This window comes from Marmota flaviventris, chromosome 1 (assembly GCF_047511675.1).
Source record: "Marmota flaviventris isolate mMarFla1 chromosome 1, mMarFla1.hap1, whole genome shotgun sequence".
NCBI classification, from domain to species: domain Eukaryota; kingdom Metazoa; phylum Chordata; class Mammalia; order Rodentia; family Sciuridae; genus Marmota; species Marmota flaviventris.
The window spans coordinates 59,654,010-59,672,248 of NC_092498.1; the positions used below are offsets into that span (position 1 = coordinate 59,654,010).

Below are 18,239 nucleotides of genomic sequence, written 5' to 3' on the forward strand. Positions count from 1 at the left end.
CCACTGGTAAGGAAAAGAACAAGATAGTGTGTCCTAGACAAGAATGACAAAAGTTCAGGATGGTCCAGCCTGCTTCTGGCAGGTTACAGCTCTGAGTCATTGTGCAGTGAATGCACACAAGCATTGGCCAGCACACTCGCCTTCCTGGCATCTGCAGGCTTCACTCATGTTGTGTTCTAGCTCCTCACTCACATCAGAAAATGAAACTTTTTCTACGTTTGATTGTATGATGGTTTTAGATAAATATGTTGGTTTTTAACAACTGGCTGTATCGACCACCATCCTCTTTAGAACTACTAATTCTAATTTACATTCTACAAACAATTTGTTCAACAACCACTTGGTCTATTTGCAAAGCATCCTTGCACCATCCTCTGCATCAGGCACTGTGTTTACTATAAAGGATGATGCTAAGATGCTGTCCATGTTCCTCCTCCGGGATATTGAACATGTGCATAGATAACTACCATATCATCCTATTGGAGTTGGTCAGGAAGGGCTACTTAGTAGAAAGGCATTAGTGAACATATACAATTTTAGACTGTAGAAGTAGGAGCGGTCAGGAGGAATGTATAGACCTGGAAACTATAGGATTGTTCAAAGAGAATTGGCAGGACCTCAAGAGGACAATCACTAAGCCTTCTAATATTTCAGAGCTTGTGAAGCCCTCTTAGCACAGACAGTATGGGAAATACTGCTATTGAAGATGCTTGGGGTGCATTTGAATGCAATAAAACAGAATGTTTCATAGTGTTTTGGAGGAAAGCGTTTCTTTCCAGTAATTCATTCTATTTGCTAAGCCAGGCTCAAGGTCACTAAGAGGTCATGAAGGATATATGGATATGACTAAAGTCATTACATTACCCATTAGTCATTGGATACAGTGCTGTTAGAATGAGAGAAACAGCTGGAAATGGTAAAGGAACGAAGCTCAGGCCATGTCTACCTAAGATGGATATTTCTTGCTGTCATAGAGGGTCTGGCCCCGCGTATATACATCTTTTCTGTGTTGCCAAACTGACTGATTCAGAGACACTGTTTGTAAAACAGAAGTGGAAAGAAGAAGGTTGATGAAATGTTATCATCGGTGTTATAAATCCTTTCCTCCTTCTTGCCACCTTAGAGTGGCAGAGAGATGTGAGCTGGACCTTGGTGCTCAGCAATTTGGTCTTCATTTCATGGGGTTCACACAAAACTCATTTCCTTCACAGACAACTCTGTCATGTCATGCTGAAGGTTTGAGACCCATTCAGAGGCTGCTGGAGAGAATTTTCATGGAATCACCTAAGCTCTTTTGCCCCTATTAGGAACAGTCGCTATCTGGTGGGCCTAGAGATTGGAACACCACTGGCAAAGCCAGTTTCCCCCACTTTCCAACCAGTGAGGGCTTAACCAGAAAAGGGCCAGGTGGCAGGGCTCCAGTTGGTGGCAAAATGGAAGCCACAGTCACTTCTCAACAAAGAGATCAGATCCCAGGTATTTTAAGAAAGAATCCTACACAGAAAATGCACAGATATCAGCTGGGATGAGGCTTGGAATTTTAAAGTGGTAAAATATTTTGCTTTTTCCCTTTAAAGAGAAAATTTTAATTTCAGATTTTATCCTCGTTATTTCAGTGAAGAGAAAGCACAACTAATTGCTTGACTGAAAAGATTCTGGCAGGAGTATTTGAGTCATAAAATATTAGCCAAACATCTTTTTGGATATTCTAATATAAACTTTGTGGGAAACTAAGCACTTCATGCCAGGACAAAGCTACAAGTCTCTTCTCAGAGGTTCCTTCCACCCCCTTTCCTAAAAACTAATCTTATTGGTTGATAGCACCAAATTTTTGGCTGCAATGCAAGGAATCACCCAGCTGTGGCTGCTCGTTGCTATCATTTTTCCCCCTTATTCAGGAAATCTTGTGCATTTGAATGCAATAAAACATGTGTTATCATGAATATGTTTCTAAGACATTAAGAGTGAAAATCTTGTTTGTTTATTTTGTGGAAGCCATTATTTCATATACCAGTGCAGACAGAATGGACTAGGGCCTGGGATAAAGTGGTAGAACTCACAAGTATTGTCAAAAACAACAGTTTTTGGAGTCCTATGTCACAATGGGAAGAGGTAGTCTCTGGCCTTGGCTCTGCCATTGCTGTGTGGTTTAAAACAATTTATTCATACATTCTGCATTTATGTTATCTACTCTGTATCAGACACTCTTTTTAGCACTGGGAACACACTGTGAGGAATAAAGAATATGTATTACACAACTTCTCTGAATATTATTTCTTTATTTGCAGTGCACTGCAATGAGTTCTCAAGGTCCTCTACCCATGGTTCTTGATTTTTGACTTTTCTGTGGGAGCAAATTGTGCCCAGAAGAACAATAACAGGAAAAGTGATATCTGATATTACATGGACAGATATTGTACAGACTAGCCACTTTTATATACATTGCCTACTTTGTTTTCTCAAGAATCTCTTAAAAATAGATACTATATCTGTTTCATAAACAGGAAACTCAGAGTTGGAGTAGTTGAGTTCACTTTGTTACAAATGAGAAAGAGGCAGAATGAGACTCAATCCCAGCTCTGCTGACTCCGAATCCAACATTATTTTCTCCTCTGCTCGCCATGGTTTTATATGTTCATTCATCTCCCCTGAACTTTTCTCTGGGAAAACTTATGGAAAATTTACTCAAGAATCCACGGTAATACAATACAAACTCCCTTGTTCTTGCTTTATGGAGTCTTTCATTAGCTTTCCCTATCTTCTTACCTACTAAACTTCTCTTAATCATTTAGGAGTGTTTTTGCTGCTTCATCCAAGGCCAGCACTCCTGTGGCTTTTTTTCTGCTTATGCTTTACCTTCCACTTGGAATCATTTTCAGTCTTTCCTATGCCTAGTTGTGCATACTACTTGGGAAGCTGAGGCAAAAGGATCACAAGTTGATCACAAGTTGAAGGCCAGCTTGGACAATTTAGTAAAAAACAGTCTCAAAAGAAAAAAATGAAAAAAAATTCTTGCCTGTAATCAAATTTTACACTCTTTCTCAGACTTTGTCATATTCCTCAATTTAACTCATTCATTACCTAATAGTTGTCCAACACAATAAGAAATTTAAAATATAACATAGTATCATCTCTTGGGGGAAAATAAGATGCACAGATTATAGGAAACAGTTATGTGCCATTTATTCTTGGAGTTTCCCTACAAAGAGAGGTGTGTAGCAGTGTATGATTCAAAAACGGCCCAAGGTCTTCTTCATGCTACCCTTTTCCAAAAGATGCTTTTTCTGTTTCTTTTTCTGGTTATACCTGGTCGTTGTAGAAAGTTTGAAAAATAGAAGTTACCATTCTTCAGAAATAATCACTGTTAACATTTTGGTGTACTGCATTTCTGTCTGTGATGGTTAGTTTTCTGTGTCACTTTGTCTAGTCTAATTGTGTTAAGTTATTTAGTCAAACACCAGTCTAGATTCTTCTGTGAAGTCTTCTTTATTTTTTTTAGATTGATAAACATTTTAGCTAGACTTTGAGTAAAGCAGACTACACTCCATAGTGTAGGTAGACTCATCCAATAAGTCATTCCTTACAAGTAAAGACTCGAGTTGCTCCAAGAGCAAGCAATCCTGCCTTAAAATTTTAATATAGAAGCTTGTTTTCACATGAACTGATTCCTTAAAATCTCTCCATGTCCACATATTACCTAGTTGGTTCTGTTTCTCAGAAGACCCTGACTGATACATCTTCTTTCTACTTACTTATTTCCTCTGGATTAGTACTTCTCAAGCTGTAATGTGCAAATTAATTGCCTGGGGATCCTATTCAAGTGCAGCTTCCAAGTCAGTAGGTGGTGGGCTGAGATTCTGCATTTCTAATGAACTCACAGGTAATGTTGATGCTGTGGTCTGTGGACCACATTTTGATTAGCAAGACTTTATGTAACCGACTATTTTTTAAAAACTAGTCATGATCTCAGTTATTCCATCAAAACATTTGTATTAACTATATTACACTCCATCAGATGGATTTCTATAGTTTAGTTAATGCATTTCTAATTTTTAGTTTGGGTTTAGTTTTTTACCACTACATAATTCTGTGATAAATGCAGCCATGCACTGCATAATGATGTTGTGGTTAACCACGGACTGAATATAAGACAGCTATCTCATAGTGATATTATAGCAATCTTATTTTATGTCAGAACACTATGATGTTCATACAATGACAAAATCTAAAGGACATATTTCTCAGGATGTATCCCTATCATTAAGCCACGCATTACTGTATCCTTGTCCATAAATTTCAGGGTGAAACTCTATTTCCCTAGGATTATTTTGTCAATGATTAATTCTTAGGCCAGAATAGATACATTTTTTCAGGTTTTAGAAGTATAATTTCCAAAAGGTTCTTTAGAAAAATTGTCTGAAATATACATATACCCAAAAGTCTGGTTGTAGCTTCTCCAACTCAAGTCTGCATGATTGTCTCTGATTTCAAGAACTTCCCTGGTCTTTTTGACTGTGTGCTGGTATTGTCAGTGTCTGTTGGGCAACAGAACCTACCATATTTTCAGATTTCTCTGAATTTATTTGTACATTCTCCTACTTATTCGTGTAATAATATTACTTGATTATCTACTTAGTTAATGTTGTAGATACCCTTCTGGGAGTTAGGGTAGAGGGGAATTAACCCTAAGTGTATGGCGACAATCTGTTCTAATCTGAGGGTCAAGGACACTTCCTGAGTAAGTGACATTTGAGATGAATTTTGATTGTTTTGAAGATGTGGTCCTCAGTTCCCTAACTTTTGACTAGTCATTTTAAATAGGTGGAGGCTTTGATGACAGAACCTTGGAAGTAACCTTGTTGAGAGATGATACACCTGAGGTCTCCAAGGGTCTCCCAAGAGGTCCATTGTAGTTGCTGTATTTCATTCTCCCTGCCATGCTTTTGTGAAGATAGCATTTCAGGGGGTTCCCTCTTCCATCTGCTCTTGGGTAGAGTTTCGGTTTCTCATCACTAAAGCTGAATGCCATCCATCTGATGTTCCAGCTATGTCTATTTGTTATAGAAAATAGAGCCTAAGAAAACAAGTTATTTTAAGGTTATTTATCATAGGCAAATATTTTGATATTTGATCTGTCATTATTTTGAACACTTTCTACCACTGCCAGACCACATTAATGTAGATAATGATAACTGAAAAGAAAAAAATCAGTACTATAAAGCTATAGTTTTCAAAAGTATAATACTAGCATATGTACAGACATATGGAATATAGACCAATGTTCAGACATAAGTCAGATCAATGGAATAAAATTGAGAATCTAGAAATTCATATACTTATGGTTAGTTAATTTTTGACAAGGGTATCAAGACAATTTGGGAAAAAGAGTATTCTCTTTAATAATTGGTGCTTAGACAACTGTATGTGTACATGCCAAAAAATGTACAAGTTGGACCCCTACCTCACACAAATAAAGAAATTAACTAAATATAAGAGGTAAAATGATAAAACTCCTAGAAGAAAATATTGGGGGTAAATCTTCACGACATTAGATTTGACAGTGAATTCTTAGATATGATATCAGAAGCATGAACAAAAAAAGAGATCAATTGGACTCATCAAAATTAACATTTATTCATAAGAGACACCATTTTTTAAAATGAGAAAACAATCTACAGAATGGGAAAAATAATTCCAAATCATTATCTGATAGGGGTATAGTATACAGAATATATAAAGAATTCTTACACTTCAATAACAAAAAAGTCCAATTTAAAAATAGGCAAAAGACTTAGACATTTTCCCACAGAAGATATACAGATAGCTAATATACAAATGAAAAGATGCTCAATATTATTATTATTGTGGATATGTAAATTAAAATGACAATGTTAAGTGTCCCTTCAAATCCTCTAGAAAATTCTTGAGAAAAAAATGGAAAATAAGTGTTGGTAAAGATGTGGAGAAATTCAAACCTTTCATTTGCAATTGTAGAAATTAGATTGTTGGTAAGGATGTAAAATGGTACAGTCACAGTAGAAGGAACTTTTGTGTTTCCTTTAAAACGTAACTTAGAATTACATAATTCAGCAATTCTACTCCTAGACATACCCCAAAGAATTGAAAACTGCTACTCAAGCAAATAGGTGTGCACACATAGCAAAACTGTTCAAAATATGGAAAGAATCCAAATAGTCATCAACAGACAAATGGATCAACAAAATGTAATATATCCATGTGACAGACTATTAGCAAAAGTAATAAATCCATAAAAAGGAATGAGGTGCTGATACATGCTCCAGTGTAGTTAAGTCTCAAAACCATTATGCTAAGTGAAAGAAGTCAGGTACAAAAGGACACATACTGTGTAATACCATTTATATGAAACATTCACAGATGGTCAATCCATAGAGACAGAAGGCAGGTCAGTGATGCTTCTCTTTGAGAAAAGAGGCACCTGTAGGGGATAACTACTTCAGAGTTTCCTTTTGGGTTGCTGAAAAATTTTAGGAATTAGATATAGGTGGTGTTTACACAACATTATGAATGGTTAAATTATTTAATTTATTGCTATTATATGAATTTCACCTCATAAAAACATTATATAATAAAGAAAAGATCAAGACTAGAATCTCTCTTCCCGTTATATGTGCCATATTTTTATGGTTTCAGTTTTAAAACAGCAACAAAATGATGACATACCTTTGGTTATTAATATCTTGGGGTTTTGTTAGAGGCCATACTAATCGGTTCTCTTGTGATTTCCACTTAATTTTTTTACTCTGTGCAATTCAGATTTCAGTCCAAGGCTTCAGGAACATTGCAAACAGCTGCTCTAAAGTTATGCATCTGACCATCAATGATATGCCAACTCTGACGGACAACTGTGTAAAAGTAGGTAGTGGAAAGTGCATTTTCTTCTCAGTCTCATTAGATAATGGCTTGAATTACTGAAAAATGTAAATTGACTTTTCATTTTAATTAATTAATAGTAAGAAAATAATTTAAAAATTTACACACACATGCGCACGCACACACACACACATATATACACACCCCTCCAGAAACATTTGAACATTTAAATTTAAATCCTTAAAAATCCTAAGAAACCTTGCTTCACAGTTAGGATATTTTTGTTTCAGTGCTGTTATAGCCTAAATTAAAATTTTAACTTTAATTTTCCTATCCAAGTACTAACCAGGTCCAAGCTTGCTTAGTTTCAATTTAATCTTCTATGTTAAATGGCCAAATTTTTTTCAGTATTTCATTTTCTCATAATCTTGTAACATGATATAATTCCGATTCCTCTACATTACTCAAATGTGAGCATGTTAAAATATGATGAAAAAAAATCCCATTTTTTTTGAAATTAGGGAAATTAAATAGGTGCTGTGTCTCTATAAATATCGAGAGAAAAAATGACATCACTGCCTTGCTAAATTTGTTCTATATACTATGTTTAATTTATTTAATCATCTTTTTTTCTTCTTAAAGGCTTTAGTTGAGAAGTGCCAAAGTATTACATCAGTGGTTTTCATTGGTTCACCACATATCTCTGACTGTGCTTTCAAAGCTCTTTCTACTTGTGACCTCAGAAAGATCCGATTTGAAGGTCTGTGATATCAAAAATGTGGTTCAACCTTATTTTTTACTTTTATTCTTGTGGCATTATGTATATAGTACTTGTTTTTTCTTCTTTTAAGCAGGAAATAAAAGGATTACCGATGCATGTTTCAAATTTATAGACAAGAATTATCCAAATATCAATCACATTTACATGGTGGACTGTAAGGGACTAACTGATGGCAGCCTCAAGTCGCTTTCGCCTTTGAAGCAACTGACTGTGTTGAATTTAGCAAACTGTGTAAGGTAAGAAGGCATTCAGCTGAATATTCAAGAAAGACTGATTATCTAGGACATGTCTGTCTCTCCCATCAAGAAGCAAATTGGTTGGTGGGGTAAACATGAAAGTGAGTAGTCCAAGTGTCAATGTGAAGGGAAGAGCAGAGTTTTCTGGTAACCCAAAGGGGAGACACTGGATCCAGACCAGTTACATGGGGTTGCAGGGAAGTTGTCAGAGAGAGCTCAGGATATGAGGAATCGTGGACCCTTGTAAGATTCAATGAAGTTTGGGGGCGATCTTTCCTACCCAAGGTTCTCATAGCTAGTTCAGTTAACAGGTTCATTTACCAAATGGACTTTATGACTTGCTTATGAGGAACCAATCTAACTGCAAGCTTTGTTAATGGTTAGATTTCTCCTATGTGGGTTTTCTGACAAATGATAGTAAGTTCTTACTGAAACCCTTTCTTTAGCTGGGCCATAGTATTGGGCTGCTACCTTGGTATTTTCAGATAAACAATGATCAAATTCTTGATGAACCTCTACTTTAATAAATATTGCAGCAGCTTGCCTGTGTAAATTTTCTCACAGTTTCACAGGGCCAGATGATGACATTGTAGATCAAAATAGCATTTTATCTACAATGAGGTTTAGATAATATTTAAACACATACAAGACAGGTCAGAGTAATAAGCTAAACTACACAAAAATCTTAATCTATGTTTCCTATTATTTTAGTGGGGACACAGCATAGATTGACAGGGGGTTGGTGTAGACATAAGCATTTGGGATGAGAAAAAACATGGATTAAGAAATGAGGCATATTTAGTAAAGAACTGAAGCCTATGGCTCATAGCCAAACGAGTGGACTTGGAAGCAGATCCTCCAGCCTCAGTCAAGCCTTCAGATGATTGAAGCTTCAACTGGCACCATGACTGCAAACTCCTTTTTATTTTTTATTGTGAGTCATGATCTCATTAGTTTGCTTAGGCCCCTTTAAATTGCTGAGGCTGTTCTCAAACTTGCAATCTTCAAGCCTTCTCATTTGCTGAGATAGATTCCAAGTGTAAGCTACCAAGCTCAAAATTAATTTTAAATTAAATGGATATTTTCTGCTTTCAAAGTATAGTTGACAGGACATTTCAAAGGGCTTTTTTTTTGCCACAATTTAGACCCTTTAGAAAATATATTTTCAGTACATTGCTGAGCCCAAAAAGAGTAAGAAAATATCCAATAGGCCCAAGTCCCCTGATTCTGCCCAACCTTCTCAATGAATAGACTTACTGAGATGAATTGTGAATAGCAAGCAAACATAAAAGGTTAAGCTACCCTGAGCATAAATGTTTGTATCAACATTGCTGTTGAGAATATCAACTTTGAGCAAGACTCAGATTAGGGAAGCAGAATCAGAGACTTCTACAGGGCCTTGGTCCTATTCAAGTTGGACAAGGTGATCTCAGGTAGATAGCGCCCAGGATCCTGGATGAAATTAATACAAAGCTTCTATGAATAGACATTAAGATCACCATTAAAGATTGTCAAATACACAAAGATTGTCAAATCACTGGGAGAATGGGTCACCAGAAATAGCAAAACAGATTTGACATACAAATAATTCATACATAGGAATTATCAGACACAGTATATTACTACAAAGTTACTACTTATGAAATGTTTTAAGAAATAAATAATGGAGTCAGAAATATGAGCAGGCAAAAATATGATAAAATTATTAGGTTAGAAAAAACCTTTCAGAAATTAAAAAAGTACAGGTATTGAAAAAAACTCAAAGGATATACTAATCAGCATATCGGAGAGAAGAATGGAGCTGAAAGATAACTGTGAAGAAATAACAGCAGAGGGAAAGACATGGAAAAAAATGAGTGTATAACCCAGGGTAAAAAGACAAAGGTTTAATATCAGTTTGAGATTAGATTTTTTTAATTCACCTATAGAAGATACACCTGAAACAGTAAGTTTGAGAGTCAAAGAATATGTTTTTTTTTGTTGTTGTTGTTGTTTGTTTGTTTGTTTTTTGGTACCAGGAATTGAACCCAGGGCCTCTCAACTACTGAGCCATATTCATAGCCCTTTTTATTTTTAATCTTGAGACAGGTATTGCTGAGTTTCTCAGGGCCTCACCAAGTTGCTGAGGCTGGCTTTGGACTTGTGATCCTCTTGCCTCAGCTTTCCAAGCCACTGAGATTACAGACATGTTCCACTGTGCCTGGCAAGAAAATGCATTTTTATCAAAGACATATTAGTTCTTTAAAAAATGTATGAAATTTTTGTATTGCAAGTTCCCACAACATCTAAACCATTGATATCAATAAGCTATATTCACTCTCTAAAATGCAATTAACTTAGGAATTAGTAACAAAAAATAATAATTTAAAAAGAATATAGTATATGATTTAAAAGTAAAAATCCCAAAGCATGGGACTCATGGTGGGGGAGCTGAATAAAACTTACAGATGTCCAAGAGCTATTGATATCTGATTTTTTTTGCAGTGGAACCTCAGCTAGTGTATATTTTTTTAAAAAACAACATGACTGATTTTAGTACACAACTAGGTTTGAAGAACTAATTGATTTGGATCATTTCCTAAGTAAACCCTTTCCACTGACTTTTGAGCTCCTCTTGGGTATAATATAAATGTGTATGCACACACTTGCATGCATGTATATGTGCATATGCACATATGTGTACAATATATATATATATATATATACACACACACATATTTGTTCACAGGCTCTCTTTTTGTTCCATTAATTTATATATCCTCTAATTCTGTGTAGTATTTTATTTGAAAAATAGCAAAATAAGAATATATACCTCATAGGAATGTTTCAAGGATCAAATTAGTTAATATGAAGTACTTAAAATAGTATTTGGCACCTAATAAGTACTCAATAGATATTATCTATTGCTATTATTGCTTTGGAATATGTTTTAATATCTAATATAGTGAGACTTTCCCTACCTAATACCATTTCTCTGTACACCATTTGAAGGGGGGAAAAAGTGTGACCCCCAGGAATCTAAATCTAATAAAATAATCTTCAGTGAGGATAGTTTTAATCAATATAAAATTACCAGATTGTTAATATTTTAGCCACATTTGAGTGCTTTATTTCTAGTTTTGTCCACAAGTTTGGGAGTACTAGAAGGGTCCAAAAATTATCTGTGAAACCATAATGATATTCATCAGATTTGTCTGTAAATGAAAATGAGTCTATTGCTTAGTCTATTGCACTTTTTTTTTTTAAAAAAAACCTCTTTCTTCTTTGCCTACCATAAAAGCCCAGTTGTTAATTTAATCATTATTTTTACTACCATGGCATTTTGATTCAGAATAAAAGGGCCATTACTGTATTCATTTTATTTATATATGCCTAATACATCTTTGCAACATTTTTGCTTTTGGTGTCATTTTATTTTTAATGTGTTTCTTATAGATAATTTATTTATATATTAGTTTTGTTTGTTAAACCAGTCTGAGAATCTCTTTTAATCATGAGTATTTTCATTTATAATTATTATAAAACTAATGCATTTGGTCTTCTTTTGCCTCTTCTATTTGCAAACTATTTGTACTTATATTTTACATTTTGGCTTTTGTCTTTTAAATATATGAATTATGTTTGTCTATTTGAAAAGTTTTTACTACCTCTAGTTACTAATTTTAAAAGAATTTATTCTTAAATATTTCTCAAGAATCTTTTTTTTTCCCTTTTTCTTTTTTTTAAAGTTGAGCTTTATAGTTATACATAGTGGTTGGGTTCATCCCAGCAAACTCATACATGCCTGGAAATTGATTTCAGTTCATGATCCCCCTTTTTCTCCCTCTTTGCCCTCCTATCCTTCCTCCCCTCTCCCATTCTCTTTACTCTACTAGACTTCTTTCACATGGCTATTAATTTATATTTGATTGGTTCTTATGTTACCCTTTACTGCTCTTCCTTTCTTTATTTTACTCTTCTGCATATGAAAGAAAACATTTGACCTTTGAGTTTCTGAGTTTGGCTAATTTCACTTAGCATGATATTCTCCATTTCTATTCATTTACTGACAAATGGCATATTTTCATTCTTTTTTATGGCTGAGTAAAACTCTATTGTGTGTGTATGTATACATGTATATATAGCACATATGTACATATGTACATATATATACACACATTATATATCACATTTCTTAATCCATTTACCTATTGATGGGCATCTGGATTGATTCCATAATTTAGCTATAAACATTGATGTGGCTGTATCACTGCAGTACATTAATTTTAGATCTTTGGGAGAAATACCAAGGAGTGAGATAGCTGGATCATATGGTAGTTCCATCCCTAGGTTTTTAAAGCATCTCCATACTGCTTTCCAAAGTGGTTGTACTAGTCTACAGTCTCACCAACAATTTACAAGTGTATCTTTTTCCCTACAACCTCACCAGCTTTATTGTTGCTCATATCCTTGGTCATTGCCATTCTGACTAGAGTGAGATGAACTCTTAGTGTAGTTTTGATTTGCATTTCCCTAATTGCTAGAAATGTTGAACTTTTTTTGTGTGTGTGTGTGCATTTGTTGGCCATTTGTGTTTCTTCTTTTGAGAAGTTTCTGTTTAGTTCTCTTGCTTGGGTTATTTGTTTTCTGAGGGTTGTTTTTTAAGTTCTTTGTATATAATGGATATTAATCCCCTATTGGAGGAGTAGCTGGCCAAGATTTTCTCCCAGTCTCTTCATGCCTTAATCCTTTCCTTTGTTGTGCAGAAGCTTTTTAGTTTGATGGCATCCCACTTCCTGATTCTTCATTTCCTGCATTTTGGGGATCTTGTTAAGGAAATTTGTGCCAGCACGTAGATCATGAAGTGATGACCTTGTTTTAGCACTTGCAAGGTTTTTGGTCCAATACCTATGTCTTTGGTCCATTTTGATTTGAGTTTTGAACAGGGTAAGAGATAGGAGTAACCTCTTTTTTATTCATATAGTATCCAGTTTTCCCAGCATCATTTGTTGAAAAGGCTAAACTTACAAAATATATTTTTGGCACCTTTGTGAAATATCAGATGGCTGTATGTATGAAGATTTCTCTTTATCTCCTATTCTGTTCTATTGGTCTTTGTGTCTATTTTGATGCTAATACCATGCTGTTTTTGTTATGACAGATCAGTAGTATAATTTCAGATCAGGTATTATGATGCCTCCTGATTCATTTTCATGCTTAGTATTACTTTGGCCATTAAGCTCCACTTACAACAATCTGAAGAATTTCGAGTTTGCACTGCTATGCATCTCAAAATTCTTCCCATCAATTCCAAAATCTCAAAAAGCTTCTGAACCATATAGCCAGGTTAGTCATAGCAATAACCCAACAATTTCTGTTTTGGTCTGCTTTTTTGCCACTGTGACTAAAGGACCCAACCACAACAACTGTCAGGGAGGAAAAGTTTATGTGGGGCCTTACAGTTTCAGAGGTCTCAATCCATAGACAGCCAACTCCATTCCTTGGGACTCAAGTGAAGAGTGTAGCAGAGGGAAGTAGCTCACATGCTGATCAGGAAGTAGAGAGAGAGGTTTCCCCTTGCCAGATTCAAATATGTACCCCAAAGCCATGCCCCAATTCCCACCTCCTCCAGTCACATCCTCACCCTACCACTTTAGTTATTACTCAGTTAATCCCTATCAGGGGATTAATTCACTGATTGGGTTTAGACTCTTATAACTCAATCATTTCTCCTCTGAACCTTCTTCCATTGTCTCACATGTGAGCTTTTGGGGGATACCAAATCTAAACCATAACATGCTTTGTGGCCTAGAATATGATCTATTTTGGAAAAAGTTCCATGTGCAGCTAGAGAAGGTAAATTCAGCAACTTAGGGGTGGAATATTCTGAGTGTCTATGAGGTGCATCTGATTTATAGTGTTATAGGTTGGTGATATCTTTGTTGATTTTATGTTTTGATGACCTGTCTATTGAGATAAGGGTATATTGACATCATCCAGAATTATTGTGTTAGGTCCATGTGGGATTTAATGTCATGAAGTATTTTTTCCATGTAATTGGGTGCATTGATATTAGAACATAAATGTTTATTATCTTTATATGTTCTTGTTGTATTATTTCCTTTACTAGGATGTAGTGGATTTTGTCCTTCTGATTAATTTTTGCTTGAAATCCACTTTGTCAGATATGCAAATAGCTACTCCTGCTTGTTTTCTTGGATCATATGTATAGAATATTTTTTTGCCATCCTTTTACCTTCAGCCTGTGGGTATCTTGCCTATAGATGAGTCTGTTATAAACAGCATATAGTTGCATCTTGTTTTTGATCCATTCTGCTAATCTGTCTTTTGGGGAGTTGAGTCCATTAACATTCAGTGTTAGTAAGGATATGTGTTTGTGGTTTCCAGCAATTTTGATTTTTTTGCTATATTTTATCCTTGTCTTGATTCTCATTAAGTGGATTATTCTACTATTGAATTTCCTCTGTTTGTGACTTTTGGGAATTATTTGCCAATTCCTCTCTGGGAAGTTTATTTCTTCCTTGAATTTGAAACTGAGTTTTGCTTGGTATAGTAACCTTGGCAGGCAGTTGTTTTCTTTTAGGGATTAAAATATTTCATACCAGTCCCTCCTTGATTCTAGGGTCTGAGCTGAGAAATCAGAAGTAAGCCTTATTAGTTTGCTTCTAAATGTGACTGATGTTTCTTATGGCTTTTAATATTTTTCCTTATTTTCTTTGTTAGGCATTTTGATCATTATATTTTTCAGAGAGCTTCTTATTTAACTAGCTCTATTTGGAGTCCTGTAAGCCTCCTATATGTGGATGTCTATCTCATTTATGATGTGGGAAAAGTTTTATGTAACTATCACATTGAAAATGTTCTTTATGCCTTTAGTTTGTATCTCCATGTTCTCTTCTATCCCAGTGATTCTCAAGTTTGGTCTTGTAAAATTGTTCCAGAGTTCTTGTATCCCTTCCTGTTTTTGTGTTTCTCTCTGGGCTACTAGTTGGAGCAGCCTAAGGTTGAAGCTGTTTGATATATAAGAGTCAGCCTTCCTACTTACCAGTAGGATGGGTTAGGAAGTACTGTCAGTTGGCATTTTGTCCATGTGGATCAGTTCCTTGTATTCCCAGGGTATAGTTTCTGAAGCATTATATGAGGGGAGTTCCAGCAAGTGGGGCTAAGGTCTAATCAGGTCTCAGGAGTTTGTTGGGTGGTTCCTTAATTAGAGAGACTAGATTGACCCACCCCTAGGGCTAGACAATAGTTGTTCTCTGATATAGGTGTGGTTCTCAGGAGCCTCTCAAGAAATCCACTTGTGAGGCAGTGGTGCTGATCCTCTACTCACGGCCGCCCAAGAGCATAGCCTTCCTGGGCTTAGTCCCTGACTGTATTTACCCCTATTCTCTCAGGCTTCCAGCCCACTTCAGCTGGTCATGTGAGCCAGCAGACACAAAGGAGAAGTGAGTTTGGCTCCCCTTCACCCTTCTGACTTGAACTCCTCCCCTGGGTTGAGTCTACTTTACACCTGTTTTATTACTCATGTCTGCTAGACTCAGCCTCCATTACTCAATAGGCACCTGCCAGGATATTGTGACTCTGATGTTTTGTTTGTTTGTTTTTTGTTTTCCTAATCTCCCAGGTCCTGCAGTTTCCACAGGGGCCTCTGCCCCCCAAATAGCTCCACCTCAGCTCTCATAGGCCAGTTGAGATACAGAGCCCATTTTTTTCAAGCACCAGCATACAGTGCAGTCTCTGGTCAGCTAAGATTAGGCAGCATTTTGATCTCAGGTTTTTCTGTACCCAAATTCTATTTCCCCCTGTTCTCTCTCTGGTGAATTTGTGCTGGTGTCACCCATGGAACCCCTGGGTTGGTTCCAATATATTCTTTCTTTTTTATTTTACCCAAATTTCTGAGTACCTAAGACATTTTGAGTGTCCAATATTAAATTTTAATGAAATCCCTCTTTCACCCACCTCACTGAGAATCCGTACACCTGTTGCTTTGGTTCCACATACAATACAGCTTGGAATGCAGCTTTACTCTACTCTGCCATCTTCCATCTCCAAGAATCTTCTTTATTTAAAGGTTGAACATTGGTTCTTTACTTTCTATCTTGTTTATTTTAAATCATTCATCCTTATATTTAGCATTCCAAAGGAAGTTTTAAAATATACTCTCTACTTCCTAAAGGATCAATTTTGGTCTTGATACCTTCAATTAGGTTATTATTCTTATTAAATTAGGTTATTATTTTTATTTAGTTTCTTTGCCATCTTTCTTATCTCCAGCAGCCATGTTTTCATTACAGAATGTATCTGAGGCCATTTTTATTTTAGCCAGTTCTCTCTATTAATTTCTCCTCTTCTCCCCTCCTCAAAAAAATACTGTAATGCTTTTCTGTTTTCTTCTTAAAATCTTTTCCAGAGGTGTAATTTCTCAGTCTTACAAATCTTGTGCTATATTTTGTTTTTAGTGAAAACATTTCTCAGTGAATGTTCCAATCCTGGTATTTGCCAATGGATAAGTTGATTTGTTGTATTTGGAATCTCTTCCTCTCTCTATCCCCTACCCAACCCCCTCACTAGGCCCTCAACTGCTTTCCCAGTTACTGGCATTGTTCCCCTCTCATATTCCAGGTGGAAGATATGTCCATGGGCAGGGTATTATTTACTAATACAGCCCATTTAGCTTCAACAGGATATCACCTTCTGCCTTTACTGCTCAGTTCTTTGCAAATCTGACCAAAAGGAGGGTATAGAAGGTGTCTGCAACCAGCCTGTAATGCTCCCAATGTTGTTCTTGGCTGTACACCTACCTGTAGGTTTGTGAGTGAAAACACCTCTTAGGTTTACAATGATATAATCTTCTGTCTTGGTTTATTTCCTGAAATGGTCTTTAGAAGGAATTGGTGGTATCTGAAATTAGGAATAGGAGTCCCAGTGGAAGACAGAGAGCTGGGCCAAATAGATCTTCATTCATTTCTGAAGCAGGGCTGACATATGGTAGGGAGGGCTGACACCTAGGTGTTTCTGATTAGGACAGTGTTGGAAGGTTGAGGTCAAGGTCTTCTTCCAGCAACAGGTTTTCTCTGACTCAGAAGGCAAGAATTCATAGGTCATCTATTGATTTTCCAATCCAGCTGAATTGACCTTATATTTTGTGAAAATTCCTCAAGACTGTGGCAATAGTTTGTATCTATTGGGTCTCCCTTTACTAAATTTTGGTCTTTTTCTTTTACAAAAATCATCAGTGGGTTTGTTAAACCTGATCACATTTTAACCTGGGAGAAAAAGACTATCTGTGTTATTAATATTTATGCCACCTAATTAAATGAACAAATGAATGCAAATAATGTTTTTATTAATACTTGTTCCATTACTATCATTTATACCTTTTCTATTACATTAAATGCTACATAATCAAATTTGGTCTTATAATGTTAACAAAATACCACTGTACAGATATTATTTTTGATTTTTAAAATATATTGATTATAGAAATTATTACTTTAATACCTACATATATACATGTATATGTATATATTCATATACATATGAATTATAAGTGAAGATTTTCTCACTCTTTTCTACAGGATCGGTGATGTGGGACTAAGGCAATTTCTTGATGGCCCTTCAAGCATAAGGATAAGAGAGCTCAATTTAAGTAACTGTATGCAACTGGGTGATGCCTCTATTGTGAAACTATCAGAGCGGTATGATAAAGCAATCTTTAATAACATAGCATATACATTAGTAATTGTATATTTGCTAATAGGAGAGATCATAGTTAGATATAAAATAAAAAACTCTAGCCATTTGGAGAACATGCCCAGAAGCTAATCCAATCCTCACATCCTCAGTGAAACCGAATCAAATATAAAGTCACGATTGAACTAATCTTTTGATTACATCTTATATTTCTTATTATTGTCACCTAAGAGAAAGTTTGAAATGGACTTATTCATAAAGTAATGAAAATCTAGATAAGTGTGATTTCTCTGTACTGTTGTTGTTTACATGCTAACTTTTACTCCAGCATTTCCCAAGGAGTATTTTGATCCTCTTGGCAGAGGTCTTGTGTTCTCCAAGGATGAAACTCAATTCCTGCAGCAAACTTATAATAATTAAGTGGGGAACTTAACTTTGCACTTTTAGTGGTTATTCATTGTGGTACATACATGGTAGTATTTTGTACATATATTTTTTAAAAAATATATGTATTTTAAATATATATATATATTTGTTAAAATTTGTAATGTGAAACAAAAAGAAAGTCTTATATAATAATCTTTCTTTTATCTAACTCTATAATGCCAAATTATTTTCTACTTTTAGTCTTACATTTATGTTCAGAAAAGAAAAATCTTTGTTTCAATACTGTTTGT

The 18,239-nt window shown here is 35.4% G+C and overlaps 1 protein-coding gene across 1 annotated transcript in view; it reads left to right on the forward strand.

Annotated features, from left to right (window-relative positions):
- Fbxl13 (F-box and leucine rich repeat protein 13) overlaps window positions 1–18,239 on the forward strand; it is a 205,898-nt gene that overhangs the window by 130,084 nt on the left and 57,575 nt on the right. Inside the window, exons 13-16 of the mRNA XM_027926292.2 lie at window positions 6,796–6,894; window positions 7,495–7,612; window positions 7,707–7,869; window positions 17,448–17,567. Coding sequence (XP_027782093.1) covers window positions 6,796–6,894; window positions 7,495–7,612; window positions 7,707–7,869; window positions 17,448–17,567 — 500 coding nt within the window. The remainder of the gene's footprint in view (window positions 1–6,795; window positions 6,895–7,494; window positions 7,613–7,706; window positions 7,870–17,447; window positions 17,568–18,239) is intronic.